Source organism: Bos indicus x Bos taurus, chromosome 11, assembly GCF_003369695.1.
Source record: "Bos indicus x Bos taurus breed Angus x Brahman F1 hybrid chromosome 11, Bos_hybrid_MaternalHap_v2.0, whole genome shotgun sequence".
Lineage (NCBI taxonomy): Eukaryota > Metazoa > Chordata > Mammalia > Artiodactyla > Bovidae > Bos > Bos indicus x Bos taurus.
The window spans coordinates 103,524,816-103,539,652 of record NC_040086.1 but is presented as its reverse complement, the minus strand read 5'-3'; the positions used below and the strand labels follow the sequence as shown (position 1 = coordinate 103,539,652).

The 14,837-nt window shown below is 62.7% G+C and overlaps 1 protein-coding gene across 2 annotated transcripts in view; it reads right to left on the bottom strand.

Annotated features, from left to right (window-relative positions):
- The window catches only part of ADAMTSL2 (ADAMTS like 2), a 33,279-nt gene extending 19,435 nt beyond the window's left edge, over window positions 1-13,844 (bottom strand). The window contains exons 1-9 of one of the 2 annotated variants that reach the window (XM_027556818.1): window positions 13,692-13,844; window positions 11,615-11,705; window positions 10,904-11,046; window positions 9,925-10,000; window positions 8,698-8,800; window positions 8,069-8,214; window positions 7,812-7,935; window positions 3,838-3,918; window positions 1,421-1,596 (exon numbers count right to left, since the gene is read on the bottom strand). In XM_027556818.1, coding sequence (XP_027412619.1) covers window positions 1,421-1,596; window positions 3,838-3,918; window positions 7,812-7,935; window positions 8,069-8,214; window positions 8,698-8,800; window positions 9,925-10,000; window positions 10,904-11,046; window positions 11,615-11,704 — 939 coding nt within the window. In that variant the 5' untranslated portion in view covers window position 11,705; window positions 13,692-13,844. Of the gene's footprint in view, window positions 1-1,420; window positions 1,597-3,837; window positions 3,919-7,811; window positions 7,936-8,068; window positions 8,215-8,697; window positions 8,801-9,924; window positions 10,001-10,903; window positions 11,047-11,614; window positions 11,706-13,268; window positions 13,333-13,691 lie in introns of those variants that run through there. The other variant, XM_027556819.1, reaches the window with a different exon arrangement.
- Window positions 13,845-14,837: the final 993 nt, after the last annotated feature.

Below are 14,837 nucleotides of genomic sequence, written 5' to 3'. Positions count from 1 at the left end.
CATACACAGGATTTGCTTTGAGTGGGGTCCTGAGGGGGAAGGGCTCTGCAGGAGATCCAGGTGGTGGTGTATACATCCTGCCACCTGGGCCATAGTACCCAGCAGCCCTTGCAGTAACAGAGGAGTCTGTAGTGGAGAAAGATGGACTGCGGAGTTCCTTCCAACCTTAGCTGAGAAAATGATGATGTAGACCCTAGCGTTCTAGAGAAAGGCCATATCACCTAAAACAAATAGATGTGCTTTGGGAAAAGCTCCTGGCAGGCTACAAGGCCCTTTGACCACAGACCATCAAGTGACCAGAGCTGGACAACGTAACACAAGGCCCCACAGCTCCGTTAAGTTCCGGGGTTGGGAGGGCCCAGCAGCAGTCCAGGCTAGAGCGACAGAAAGCTGGTCAGCAGGTGACCCAACTGCCATCATCCACGACTCTTGCACCAGCCTCCTGTCTTAGCTCATGGCTATGGCGGCGTAGGGTACCCTTCTGACAAAGTCAGAGAGGAGGACAACGGCCAGACTTGACGCGAAATCAGGTCAGCTTGGTCTGGGGGTGCAAGCTGAAAATGAGCTCTGCTCCGGAGCGACCCTGCAAAGTTGCTGTGAAAGAAAACCCTCCCAGTCAGCTTCAGGCAGTGCGTGCAAGGTGGTCACCCAATTTGTGAGGAAGGCAGGGTGGCCCTAGGTAAGAATAAATGCTGACTCATGGACAGTGCAATTGGCTTGGCTGTTGGTCAGGCGCCTGGATGGAAAAGATTTTAAGATCAGGGAGGAGGTGGTCTGGAGAAGGCGCGCCTGGGTGGATGCGGGGAAGAGGGTCTCTGGTTCATCTGTTAGTCCCCTCAGGGCAGCCCCCACCCCGGGAGGGCCCGAAACAACCAGGCAGGAGACAGAAGGGGTTTGCTGGCTGACACGGGCCAGCCTGTGGCATCAGCCAGGCGGGCGGGCTCCGTTCCCGCCATCTCCCTCAGTGTCCATGAAGGCCGGCAGGCCTCCGAGAGCCTCAGAACTGCCTCTGAGCACCCCCTGATCTCACTGACAGTTCCGCTACACTTCCAGAGCCGGGCACGAGGTGGCAGTGACCTTCATTTCCGGACAGGAGCCCTGGGGAGAGTCCTGGCAAGCTGGGCCTAAAGGCTGCACTCTCCTGCCCTCTGTTCGGGCCCCCACCCTGCTACCAAGCCGTGAGCATCCCGGGGCCAGCATCGGGGGATGGCTGTGACAAGCTCTGCCGTGTCCTTGGCGCTGAGGGTCTGGGGAGGGGAGGCGAGGACCACACAGGTGAGAGGGTGAGCGAGCGAATGGGCCAATGAATTCATAAGTCACTGGGAGGCCAGTGAAGGAACTCAAGTCTGAGTGAGGGCTGGGATGAGGGCGTGAATTAGCGAGTGACCGGGGGAGCGAAGGAACCACCCCAGGTGCGCACCATGACGTTCAGGCCCTGGTTGGTGGGCCCCTGTGCCACGATGTACTCGATGCCCGTCTCGTACACGTCCATGGGCCGCCGGTACTTGACCACGGTTCCGGCGATGTTGAAGTTCTTGGGGCTGTCCACCTTGAAGTTGCCGTTGAAGAAGAAGTAGCCGGCTTCATCTGCAAGAGCTGAAACACCACAGCTGCCCAGTCACGTGTGCCGGGGTTGGGGGTGCAGGGAGGGGGCTGAAGGGCCAGGAGGAGCGGGACCCCACGCTCGGGCTCTCTGGTTAGCCTGGCCCTGTGACCCCCAAACCCTCAAAGCCGGGAACCTCCATGTGGTGTGGGAGTGGCAGGCTCCGTCTGCCACAGCATGTGGCCCTGGCCGGGGAGACGTGAGTCCTCATTCCTAACCAGCCTAAAATAAACAAGGGCTTGTCTAGATGACCCAAGGGTGGCTGGCCCAGGGCCCGCTTGGTCCTGCCATTCTGGTGGCCTCGGAAGGGCCTGGGGATGCAGGGCGATGAGGAGCGTCAGGACCGAGAGGCCAGATCTAGACACACGCTGGACCACAGGTGTCACCCAGGTTGGGGCCAGGCCACCAGCCCGGCTCTGCTAGAGATTCCCTGTGAGCCGGGGGGACTCACCACTCTCAGCTTCCCGCCCCGACGGGGCCCACGCTGAGAGACTGCAGCCCTGTCCCAGCGTCCCCTGCAGGCCCTACCAGACCACCCCAGGCAGACCGGCCCGGTGCTCTTGCTGGGAGCGTGAAACTCTGCCAGGCTGGGAGACCTGGCTGCCCCTTCTCCCAGGCAGAGCTCCCAGTCAGCCTCTCTCTGAGGCAGGGTGTGGTGGACACTTGGAACCGAGGACCTCGGAAGGACGTCTGCTCCTGGAACTGGAACCCCCACCCCCACCAAACACCCCTGGCAACAGGCTGGAACGTCTGCCCGGAGCCGGGCGGCTGGCCCTCCCCAGGGGCCTCGGGGCTGGCGGGGGTGGGGGGCTCCACCTCGGGGACACCGTCTCTTCCAGAGGATGTCCCGTTCCAGGAACTGGCCTGAGGCGGGGAAGAGCTTAGTTTCCAAAGCTCCTGATGCAACACGCACGGCGGAGCCCGGCAGTTAATTTATTATCAGACAGACACAGCGAGCAGCCTCCGCCCGCTGGAAGAGCACCCTCCGTGCAGCACCATCAAAAACAACGGGGCAAGAGCATGGGCCAGGCGAGGGGACCCGCGGGGCCGGGCTTGCGCACGGGGTTAAATCCCCGGCCCGCGTCCAAAACCCGCTTCCTGACAGTAATGACCTTCCTTCCTGCGGCTTCCCCGGCGCTCCGGGCCGCCCTCGGTATTTCCACGCGTCTGTTTCAAGAACGATGTCTTTGCAGCCAGCTCTGGGAACACGGTGTTTCCTGGCCTCGCCGCCCTCCCCCGCGGGCCACAGAGCAACCGGCCTGGCAGAGGCCGGGCTCCCGCTCGGGTCCGGGGCTGGGGCCTGGAGCCTGCAGACCTGCCGGGTCAGCGGCTGGCGCTCAGGGGCCCAGACCCTGGGGCTGACAGCCTGTGCAGGGTTCAACCCGGGGACCTTTAGCAAACAGCCCACCCCCATGCCAGCACTCCCTAGGAAGGGTGGCTGCACCCTGCCAGCCCTGGCCCCCGAGAAGATGCCTCCAGAGGCAGGGAGGTGCATCAGGCTTCGGGGACAGCTTGCCTGCCTGGGTCCCTGGCCTGCCTGGCTGAGATCAGTTGTCAATACCTATCCTCCTCGGCCAGAAAGGGCTCCCCAGGGGTACAGACAAGGTGCATGGCCCCACCAACCTCCAGCCGCACAGGGAGCCCTTCCAGACATGGTCACCCAGGTGGGCCTCACTGCCTTGGCCACCACGCAACTTACTCCAGAATCCTCAAGTCAGAGACCCCACCTGAGTCCGGCTCCCCACCAGAATGGCCAGTGGCCAGAACATCAACTCCAGGCCCCAGATGGGAGCTTGCATCCCACCCCTGCTTCTTGTCACCCTTGGCTTCCGACTGGCTGCCCACTTCCATCCTGCTCTGCCTCAACCTTCTCACCCCCGGACTGTCAGTCCTCAGACCCTGGGGCAGGACGGGGGTTCAGAGATGCCGCCTCTGGCACCTCCAGTTCTCTCCCATGCCAGGCTGCCCGGAGACGGGGCGCTCACTACCTGAGTCACAGCCCCCTCTTGAGTCAAGCTGCCCGGAGTGTGAGGTCTTTCCACACCTGGGACGAGGTCAGCCTCCGATGACTCCCAAGCCCCCACCCCATAGACACTTACACACAGGCAGAGTTGCGGCTTCCAGGGCCACCGCTCTCCTGCAAGGTCAAACGCCCCCCATTCACCCACCACCCCTACATCTCACCCCCTGTAAATCCGCAAGCCCGGCGAGCCTCCCGGGCCCCACATACACACCCAGCACGTCCGCAGACTTCTTCCGCTCCACGATCTGGATGTCTCGGGCGCCAGCCGGGATGTGGGTGACCAGAGAGTAACCTGGGGGAGAGGACAGCGGTGAGCCATGGGTCGGCCGTGACCGGTGCCTCTCGAGAGGAAAGCAGCTCTGGATGGCGGTCACCACCCTCTTGCACTCCTGGTGGGCGAGAGGCAGTGTCTCAGGGCAGCCCCGTCCCCACCCAAGAGCTGCACCCAGGCCCCCAAGGGGCGAGTGCACAGCGCTGTGGGAACCCCCTATGAGTCTGGAGAGCTGACCAGCCTCCCCAGCACGGCCTGAGCGGTACTGGATTCCAAGACACTTTCCTATCGAGGCCATGGGTGCCACGCCCAAGTACCTGCCCTGTTCCTCCCGAGGGATGCCACAGGCCCCGCAGGTCATGGATCGGCCAGAGTCAAATGTCCTGGGTCCTGCTCTGCGGCTATCACCAACGTGGCTCTGGGCAAGCTGCTGGAGCCTCGGGCCTCCATGTTCTCATCCGCACACAGGGATGACGGCCCCCACGCTCGGTGATGGAGGAGATTCTGGGTAGCTCAGAGTCTGACCCTGAGGATGCTCTCATTATTATTATTTTAGAAACCCACACTGTCATAACATCGCACTGATTTTACAGGCTTGCTACATTAGAAATGTAGGTGAGGGAGCACGCGGCCCCAGCTCGGGGCCTGTCATCAAAGGCCCCAGCAGGTGAGGAGGCAACCACGGAGATTCCCACAGAGCCCCCTACAAAGGGACCAAGGGTTTTGGGGGCAGGGTCTGAGGAAGGGGGTGCTGCTGGAAGGTGGTAGAGGGTTCGCTGGGGAGAAGGAGGGGAGATTTTTAAAGCCTTAAGAATGAAAAGCCTTCCAGGAGAAGATGGTGAGAAAGTTCTGGAATCAGGTTTGCTGGGGCCGACCCTCAGGTCACCTGAGGAACATGTGGGCCCCCCGGCAGATGAGACGCTTCTACAGGCTGCTTCCCTTCACGGGCACCTGAAGACCCTGAGCTTGTCCTTCCAGCCAGCAGGGTGCCCCTAAACGCTTCACTACTGGCCCTCTTGGTGGGGGCGCAGGTGCTGTGACCTGCAGTGCTGGCCTGATTCCGGGGTGCAAACACTTCCTGTCGCAGTGGCCAATTTCAAACTGCCAACCGGTGTCGCTGGGTGCAGGGCTGGGGAAAGGGACACAGTCATCTACCTGCTGCCCTAGTACTTCCGGCTGCCACAGACTCAGCAATAACTCTCGAGGTAAAATGATTAGGAAGTGAGGACCGCGCTTGTTCAGTCGCTCAGTCGTGTCTGACTCTTTGCAACCCCATGGACTGCAGCATGCCAGGCTTCCCTGTCCTTCACCATCTCCTGGAGTTTGCTTAAATTCACATCCACTGAGTCAGGGACACCATCCAACCATCTCATCCTCTGCTGTCGCCTTCCCCCCGACCCTCAATCTTTCCCAGCATCAGGGTCTTCTTCAAGTGACTTGGCTTTTTGCATCAGGAGACCAACATATTAGAGCTTTAGCTCAGCATCAGTCCTTCCAGTGAATACTTAGGGTTGATTTTCTTTAGGATTAACTGGTTGACTTTGCTTAAATATCTCTTATTTAAATGAAGGTTTGTGCATCGTTGCTTAGTCGTGTCTGACTCTCTGTGACCCCGTGGACTGTAGCCTGCCAGGCTCCTCTGTCCATGGGATTCTTCAGGCAAGAATACTGGAGTGGCTAGCCATTGAAGGTCTACATATCAGTTCAGTCAGTTCAGTCACTCAGTCGTGTCTGACTCTTTGTGACCCCATGGACTGCAGCACACCAGGCCTCCCTGTCCATCACCAACTCCCAGACTTTACTCAAACTCATGTCCATCGAGTCAGCGAGGCCATCCAACCATCTCATCTTCTGTCATCCCCTTTTCTGCTGCCTTCAATCTTTCCCAGCATCAGGGTCTTTTCCAATGAGTCAGCTCTTTGCATCCAGTGGCCAAAAAATTTGGAGTTTCAGCTTCATCATCAGTCCTTCCAATTAATATTCAGGACTGATCTCCTTTAGGATGGACTGGTTGGATCTCCCTGCAGTCCAAGGGACTCTCAAGAATCTTCTCCAACACCACAGTTCAAAAGCATCAATTCTTCGGTGTTCAGCTTTCTCTACAGTCCAACTTTCACATCCATACATGACCACTGGAAAAAACCATAGCCTTGACTAGACGGACCTTTGTTGTCAAAGTAATGCTTCTGCTTTTTAATATGCTGTCTAGGTTGCTCATAACTTTTCTTCCAAGGAGTAAGCGTCTTTTAATTTCATAGCTGAAATCACCATCTGCAGTGATTTTGGAGCCCCAAAAAATAAAGTCTGCCACTGTTTCCACTGTTTCTCCATCTATTTACCATGAAGTGATGGGACCGGACTCCATGATCTTCATTTACATATACTTATTTTTAAATTAGCGACCAGCTCACAAGATTCTTCCCCGTGGTTACCATGCACACGTCTACCAGGGGACCATGTGCGTCAGTTCTTAGGACCTCAGACCCGGGATCACGCTGTCTGGGTTCAGACCCAAGTCTGCTCTTTTGGCTGGGTGGCCTTAACCTGGTTTCGTAGCCTCTCTGCTTCCACACCTGTAACATGACAGCAGTGTGGGCCTGCCCAGAGGAGCTGCTGTGAGGTGGGAGCGGGGCAGGCTTGCTGCGCGTGGCTCTGTGCACAGAAGGCACTTGGAAGAAATGTGTGGGACTGGCTCCGTGTCAGCCCCCAGGCCCCCAGGCTGAGAGCTCCGTGCAGGCACGGGCCCCCGTACCCTCTAGCTCCCGGCACACAGGTGGTGCTCAGATGAGACCACTGCCCGAATGCTGCCTCTGCTGTGTCCACACCCCGGGACCTGGCAGAAGGTCCTGCAGGCAGGTGTGTGCAAGGAAGGGAGGAAGCACACGACGTCTTTGCCCACACTCCTTCCAAAGTGAGCCCTGCAGAGAAAGTGGCCTGTGCTCACTGTACCTGTCAGGCATTATTCAGAGCCCTGTCCAGCTGGGCCTCCGCTAAGACACCTCTCCTTTTCTTACCCTGACCCTCCTCAGTCGGCGTGTTCATCCCTGGGTCCCACATCCAAGCTCTAACACTAACTCCGAAATTATACATCTGCTCCGCCTCCAGGAGAGGCACGGTCCCAACAGCCAGGTCCTTGGGGGCTCTCCAGGGGTTGGTTCCAATCCAGACGTGCCTTGCCTCTGTGGGGGACTTCAAGTAGGCAGTTCCCACCCTGCACCTCAGTTTCCCCATCTGCTAAATGGGTTTTGAGCTGCCCTGCCTCTCCCAGTCCAGAGGCTGTGATAACCCAGTTTAATCCCACAGCATTAACCGAGACCCAAGAATGCCTCCAGTTTAACCCCGAATATTATAAGCGACATCCCTCCAAAAGCGTCAAGTCCCAGCACATGCACGGACCCCCTGTCGGCCCAGCCCGTAGACCCCAGAGCTGGGTGCTCCGGTGAGGCCGCTGACAAGCCGCGGCCTGGGAAAGAGAGGGGCCGGCTCTGCACTGGGTCGGCCAGGCCGGTGGGACCCAGTGCGTCCTTTCAGCCCTGGAGACTTGGGTCTGAGAGCTCAGCCCCCAGAATCCATGTGCCCAGGCCCCACCCTCAGGTCAGCGGCGAGGACTGAACGCGTGCCTCAGTTTCCCCCTGTTACGAGCGGGGCTAATACCTCCTTGTAGGCTGTGCTGAGTTGGAGGGGGTTCCCCAGCCCCGTGCGTACCAGGGCACCTGGGATCCAGGGGTGCGAACACAGAGCTGCTCTCAGTCCTGTCCCCAAGGGGTCCTTCCAGAGCTGCTGGGCCAGCCCCGCCAGGCCTGGGCAGAGGATCGGGGGGGCGGGGGCCAGGAGGGGAAGAACCCTGCACGGTCACTCGGCGGCCACAGGCAGGCTGCCGCAGGCCCTGGACCCAGGGCGCCAGAGGCTCTTACCCAGGTGGGTGTTCCCTTTGCGGTAGTTGCCCGTCACGTGGGTGCAGCTGCTCCCGTCGCCCTGGCAGACGCCGCACTTGTCCAGCGTGTGCGTGGAGAAGAGAACCCCGTCACAGCCGATGGGCTGCAGGAAGGGAGGCGGAGAGGCTGCTGGGAGGGCGCCGAGGTGAGACCCCGGGGCCGCCACTGCCTGGGCGACGGGGTGGGCGGCGGGCGCGAGGGCACCGGTGCTTGCTTCTGCTACAGTGTTGAACAACCTCACATTTTCCAGACACGCAGACCCCGCGCAGGTCGGCGAGCTTGCAGGACGTGCCGTCGCGGGCGGGCACCATGAGCTGCCGCTGGCCATCCACGGTGGTGCAGTGCAGGTCACATGGCTTGCTGGAGATGTGCACGTAGTCGTCTGCGGGGAGACGGGGGTCTCAGGGCGCTGCAGGGCCGGAGTCAGGGACCCGATGGAGACAGCCCTCTGTCCACGGCACAGAGGGGGACACTGAGACCTGGAGAGTGGAAGGGACTTTGCCCAGGGCCTCAGGGGTAGAAATGGGGACTGAGATGCACGTGATCTGGCCCAGAGTCCAGCCTCTGCTGCCCTGTGAGTAGTGGGCAGCATTCCCTCTGCAGGAGGTCTGAGCCGACTTGGTGGCCCCAGGCTGCTAGTCCTGGGGACCCTGCACCTCCTCCGTGAGCAGGAGAAGCCAAGTCCGGTACACTGTTGCCTAAACTCCTGGGAACCTTCGACAAGATCCCCCACTCCCTCTCGGCCTGTTTCCCCAACTGCCCACCCGCTGGACAAGGGCACTCCCTCCCGTGGTCCCCAGGGGCTGGCCACAGGGCTGGATCCCTGCGGAACAGGCCCCTGCTGGGTGGCCCAGGGCTGAGGTACCCGGATAGAGTGGCTTCCACTGGTGCCTGCGCCCGTTGTACACGCGGGAGTTGAAGGAGATGCACTGCTCCTCGCGGAAGCTCCTCCCGTCCGGCGGACACTCCTGGGAGCAAGAGGCAGGGAAGGCGGCTCTGGGAGGAACTCGGCCCGACAAAGGCATTTTTGTCCAGGCTGGGCAGGAAGTGGCTGCAGCCGGCACGGCTGTGCCAGGGCCGAGGCCCGCGGGGTGGCCTCTCCTCCCCACTCTCAATCTGTCAGGCTCTCTGGAAGGAGGGCGGGGGCACCGGGCCTCCAGGCCCACGTGTGCTGACCCTCCCGCTGCTGCGGGCTGGATCCCGTCACCCCCCACCACCCTGGCCGTCTCCCCCGCTGCCCATGGAGCTGCGGGGACACCAGCCTGGCCTGTGCTCTCCCTGCCTCCTGTGGAAAGGGGCCCATCTGCGTGTCTGCAGCCACAGCCACGGGGCCCGGGACATGGGCATTGACTGAATGGGCTTGACTTCGTGGAAGAGGAGCCCAAGGAGGCCAGAAGCCCAACTGGCCAAGTGTCCCTCCTGTGCTCGAGTCTGGAGGGCAGCTGACCCACGAGGCTGACCCAGAAGCCAGTCTGCTCACTTCCACCGACCCCTGAACTCCCACACGTGCACACAGACACAAGGACACACAAGGTCACCTGTCTGCCCCCCCCACCCCGCCCTGGGGGTGGGGTTCAGACTGGCTCGGGCCCCATCATCGTGAAATGCCTGGAGGCCAAGCCAGAGTGGTTGCTTCCAGCCAGCCCGGCCCGGCCACCTTGCTGCAGAGCGAGGTTAACAGAGAAGGTTCGGGGGCTGAGTGCGTGGGCACGGAGGGGGTACGTGGGGGCTGCAGCCGGAACGGGGCCGCCTATGACATCAAGCCTCCCTGGGAACACGGTTCACCCTGGGTGTAGGGGGGCACAGGTGGCCAGAGATCTCAAACCCTGAGGTCACATGAGAGCTCTGCCAGCAGAAGCGGGTCCTTCCCGCTCAGATGCCCGCAGCCCGTAGTGGGCACCAGGGACTTGACTTGAGGCAGGGAGTGGAATTCTGAGCCTGGGGACCCCCACCCCCACTTCTGTTCCTTGGGATGCAGGGGGCAGGCCCAGGACAGAGTATCCACAGGGCTGGGGCCACCGGGAAGCCGTCTGGAGTCCTGCCTGTGACGGGTTGTTGGGGGTGGGCGGTGGTCCAGCCAGGTGGGCCTCACCTGCACTCTGCATAGCTGGTACCTCTTGGACGTGCCCGTGCAGGTCCGGTTCCCGGCACCTGTGACGGACGTCTTCCTGGAGGGAGGACCCGGGCTGTGAGCTCAGGTCAGGAGTGGCCAGCTGCCATCCTGACCCTGCTCCCAGCCCTCCCCTGGACCGCGCCCCCCAGGCCCGAGCCTCTGCGGGCTCCTCTGACCGAGGCCTCCTTCTGCCCCACTCCATCCCCGCTGCTCCAGCAAAGCCTGCTCCTGTCACAGGCACCCCCATAGTTTCAGGGTGCGTCTCAGCCTCTTCCTGGGGGAGGGGCAAGGTCCCGTTCACATCTGAGTCCTCAGCACACAGTGCACAGTCTTAGGCCACAGAATTAGTGATGGCAGAACAGCGTTCACCATGGGCCTGGCCCTCTGCTAAAGAGCGCGCGCACGCGCGCACACACACACGGTCTCGCATTCTCAGAAACGTCAGGTGGGCGCGAGCATAATCTCCGCTCCACAAAGAGGAAACTGATACTCAGAGAGGTTAAGTGACTTCCCCAAGGTCACACAGCTAGGAAGTTGCAGACGCAAGATGTGAACACAGGTCTGGCCAGCAGTAACCACCGCACCGTAGGCTTACCCGGTGTTTATTCACCTCGGGTCTTCAGGAGAGAGAAGGCCAGGGTGGGCCTGACCACTCCTGAAAGAGCCCTAGGCAGGTCCTCTTTCCCCAGTGCCCCAGAGAGGGATGAACTGCAGGACACTCTTGCCTGGGACCCGACAGAAGCCGTGTCCCCAAGGGAGGCCAATGAAAAGACTGACTGGCTCAGCTGGCCTGTGCAGCCTCAACCTGAAGGCCACGTTCAACCCGGGCCCCCCACCCAGCAGCTGCTGCCCGCCTCCCCACCCCGCTCCAGTCCGGGCGGCCACCCCACGGGCCCCGCCTCCCCGCCCCCTGCAGTCCGGGCGGCCAGCCCCACGGGGCCCCGCTTCACACCAGCACCTCTGCTGTAGGCAGTGCCGCTCCTGGGACGTCACCCCAGCCCCGCAGCTGCGGGAACACGCCGTCCATTTGGTCCACTCTCCCCACCAGTAGGCGGTGGCGTCGGGGCCCACCTCCAGGCTGTTGGACGTTGGGCTGTTGTCCTGGGTGAGAGGCCCCACGACGGTTAAAAGGAGGCTGGAGCACCTGGCCAGACGGGCCTGCCGACCCCGTGCCCTGGACGGGAGGACACAGCTCCCTGGGTGGGTTGCTCGAAGCCCCGGCTCAGACCTCCAGGGGGGTCTCCGAGGGACCTCCCAGAGAGCTGAGCACCTCAAGTGCTGCCTAATCTTGAGATCTGGAACCTTCTGGGGGCTTCGTGGGATCCTGATGCCAAACCTAACCATCCTCTCTGGCTCCCAAGTGGCCTGTGGAAAGGTGCCAGCCAGCCTGGGCTCTGCAGGACCCAAATCCACCTGTCCACACGCTACACCCCGGGCCTTCGTGCTGAAGGGGAGCACCCCATCCCCACAGCCCCCAGCCTGCCAGACTGGCAAGGTTGCCGGAGTGGCCAGAGCCCCCGCCACCACCCACCCAGGCCAGGGGCTGGCCTGACCGGCATGTAAAGCGTGCTCCTGGGAGCAGAGGGTGCCCCCAGGCCCCTGCCCTGCATCTTGCCATGCAGCTCTCGGCGTCAGCCCATCTGGGTGAGGGCCTGTGCTCCCCACTCACCGTGGTCCCTGTGGACGACACGCTCCCAGTCACTAGGGCCACAGCCAGCAGGGGCCAGGCCCATCGTGAAGACTGCCATCTGCCCTCCATCCTAGGAAGCAAGGCCACAGTCACTGCCAGGCCAGGCCCAGCTCCCCTTGCAGGCGGCCAGAGTCTGCTTTGGTGAAAAACCCCCCAGGGGCACCCCCAGTGAGGCCTGAGATTATCTGGGATCTGTTGGTAGTGGCTGCCTGCCAGCCCTGTTGGGTGGGCTCCGTGAGTGATTGGAGATGCCTGCCATGGGCTTGAGACCCTAGAATGATGGTGTGCGTGCTAAGCCCATTCCACCAGATCTGAGGGCATTTGGGGACATGGGCCAAGCTTTGACTTGGAATACCTGAGCTCCTTGGAGGATGCCTGGGGAGAAACCCAGGGACACAGATAGGCCCAGGCTTCACCCCCTGGATGAAGAAGCTAAGGATCAGTCTATTACCTCGGCCGCTGGACCTGGCCCGAGCAAGAGCACCCTGGGGTTTTTGTCTGCTTAGCACTTGCTGACCTACACGGGAGAACGATCCTTCCCACCGGCCATGTGGAGCTGCTGGAGTGGGTGTGGGTGCGGACTGTGCCTGGCCCTCCCTGGACACAGCTGCTCCCTGCCTCGGAGGGACCCCAGGCTGCGCAGAGCCCAGGCACCTCTGTCCCCTCCCTCCCAAGAGAAGACACGCAGCTCGCACCTCTGGGTTCTTGGCGTGAGGGTGACCCAGGGCCACCCTGGGGCTGTTCCCTTCCCGAGAAGTCCAGCACCCCCAGCCCAAAACATGGCTTGACCTCCCTGCTACGGTTTAGTCACTCAGTCGTGTCTGACTCCTTGCGGCCCCATGGACTGTAGCCTGCCAGGCTCCTCTGTCCATGGGATTTCCCAGGCAAGAATCCTGGCATGGGTTGCCATTTCCCTCCCCAGGGGATCTTCCCAGACCCAGGATCGAACCCGCGTCTCCTGCACTGGCAGAAGGATCCTTTACCACTGAACCACCAGGAAGCCCATACTTGTCCTCCCTGCCAGGGTTCAAATCAAGGGCTGCCTCCAGCCTCCTGGGCCCTCAGCCTCCCTTCTGTGCCCCTGAGATAGAAGTACCAGCTGGGGGCCCACAGTGACCTCTGGCCAGGGTCTGTCTCAGGTCCTGAGTGTCGCTTGCCAACGGGTTGGAGGAGTTTCGGAAACCCCCAAGCCCACCCCCTCTAGCCCGGAACCAGAGAGGGGAGCCCGTTTGCCCAGAGCCACACAGCATCTATGTGGCCAACTAGCCCCCAGACCCCAGAGCAAACAGGGATAAGTTCCAGGGAAAGATAGCAGAAAGCCCCCGCCACCGGACGCCTGCCAGCCCTGAAAACAGCTCCTCATCTGCCCCCTCTCCTCCATCAAACCCTCACCTCCTCGTGGGCTCAAGCACCTGCAAGTGTCCAGGAGCTACGCCAATGCCAGCCTCGCACCCCAAGAATGTCTCTCTGCCCCAGATGGGGCAGCAGTCCACCCCGGAATTTGGAGCTGAGACCTCGAGATCCGCGACTCCCCAGCCGCCTGCCTGCCTGCCTGCCCGCCCACCACCCGGGGGCTGCCCCTCCCCCGCAGGCCCCCACCTGCACCCCCACCAGCCCCCCTGCCAGCACGGACCCCCGTCGGCAGTCCCATTGGCTTGTCTGTGGCCCCGGCTCCTGCCGGCAGGCTGAAGACAGGTGCTGAGCCGGCCGCACACTTGGTTTTCATTAAGGCTCCCAGACAGCCGTGGCTGCAGGCCAGGCCCGGCTCACGCGGGATCCAGCCCTCCCTGGGGTCCAAAAACAGCCGCCACCGGCCAGCGGGAGAGGCTTGCCCTGCAAGCGAGGGCTTCGGGCTCAGGGAAGCTACAAGCTGAGGGACCCCCACCCACCGCCCCGGGCTGGGCTCAGAGGGTCTGGACCCCTCCCCAGGAGCCCCTGCTCCTGTTATATAACGGCTCCCCGAGGGGCCAGGGGCTGACCTGCAGACACTGGGGCTGCACCTTCATCCTGGCGGGCAGCCATGGGAAGGGAAGCCAGAGGCGGGGAGGTGGCCTACCTGGCCGGGCTCGGCAGGGTGTCCTCGCGGGGGAAGGGGCCGCGGCCGCGGGCAGGCTAGCCAGGTGCGCGGTGCAGGGGGAGGCTGGGACGCTGAGGGCCGCAGGCTGTGCCTCTCTCCCTCCTGTCTGCTCCCCCGCCCCCTGGCCGCCTCCCTCCTCCACTTCAAAGCGCACCCACGAGAGGGGGTTCCCAGGGAGGCGCAGCCCAGCGGCGGGCGGGCGGGCGGGCGCGGCGGCCTTTATAGCTGTCAGGCAGACGGGGAGGAACTCACACTTCCCACCAGGCTGCTCCCCCGCCCGCCGCCCCGCCGGCCGGCCCGGCGCACACTTTAACCCGCTCCGCGCCTCTGGAGCACAGCCAGGCCGGCCCAGCTGCCTGCCGCCCGCCGCCGCTGTGAGTGGAGAGGCCGCCGGCCCGGGGACACCACGCGGGACCGTGTGTCTAGGTGTCCAGACAGAGTGGCCGCTGGCCCAGGGTCACAGGGGAGCTCGGTGGGGAGGGTGGGGGAGCAGAACTGAGCCCCAGGCTCTGTCCGTTGGATGCCTGCCTCCCTGGGGGGCGGGGTGGGGGGGGCGATGCCGTCTCTGCCCCTCCCCAGAATGGATCCTAGGTGTGTGATACGGCCATCTGATGGCTGGCGCTTACAGATGGTGAGGCTGGGGTCGGGAGGGGACACCAGGCTCTGTGGTCACCCAGCCAGGCTTGGAGATGTTTCTCCTGAGCAGCAGAGGGACTGACCGAGACCCAGCGCAGGCCCCAGCCAAGGGTCCGGGGACGGGACAGGAGGGCCCACGGCCCGCGGACCAGACAGCTAGCATGGCCGGAGCCAGCGGTGGGGGGGAGGAGCGCAGAGCTTTACAGATGTTCACACCAGCTTGGCAGGGCACACGGCCTGGCTGGGCGCGCGCCAGCTGGGCAGCCCCTGGCAGGCCGGCGTGGGGCTCCAGCCTGCGTTCCTGCTGAGTCAGAGCGTGGAGCAGAGCACGGAGCCAGCAGCACGCACTCCGGCCGCACCCCCCTCCCTCCCCGGCACCCAGGGGCCACCCCAGACACTGCAAGTCGCCCCGGAAGCAGGCCAGGCCCCCGCCCCACACACCAGGCCCTCCGGAGCCCGGCACACAGGGGCACCTCCACACACGGTGGG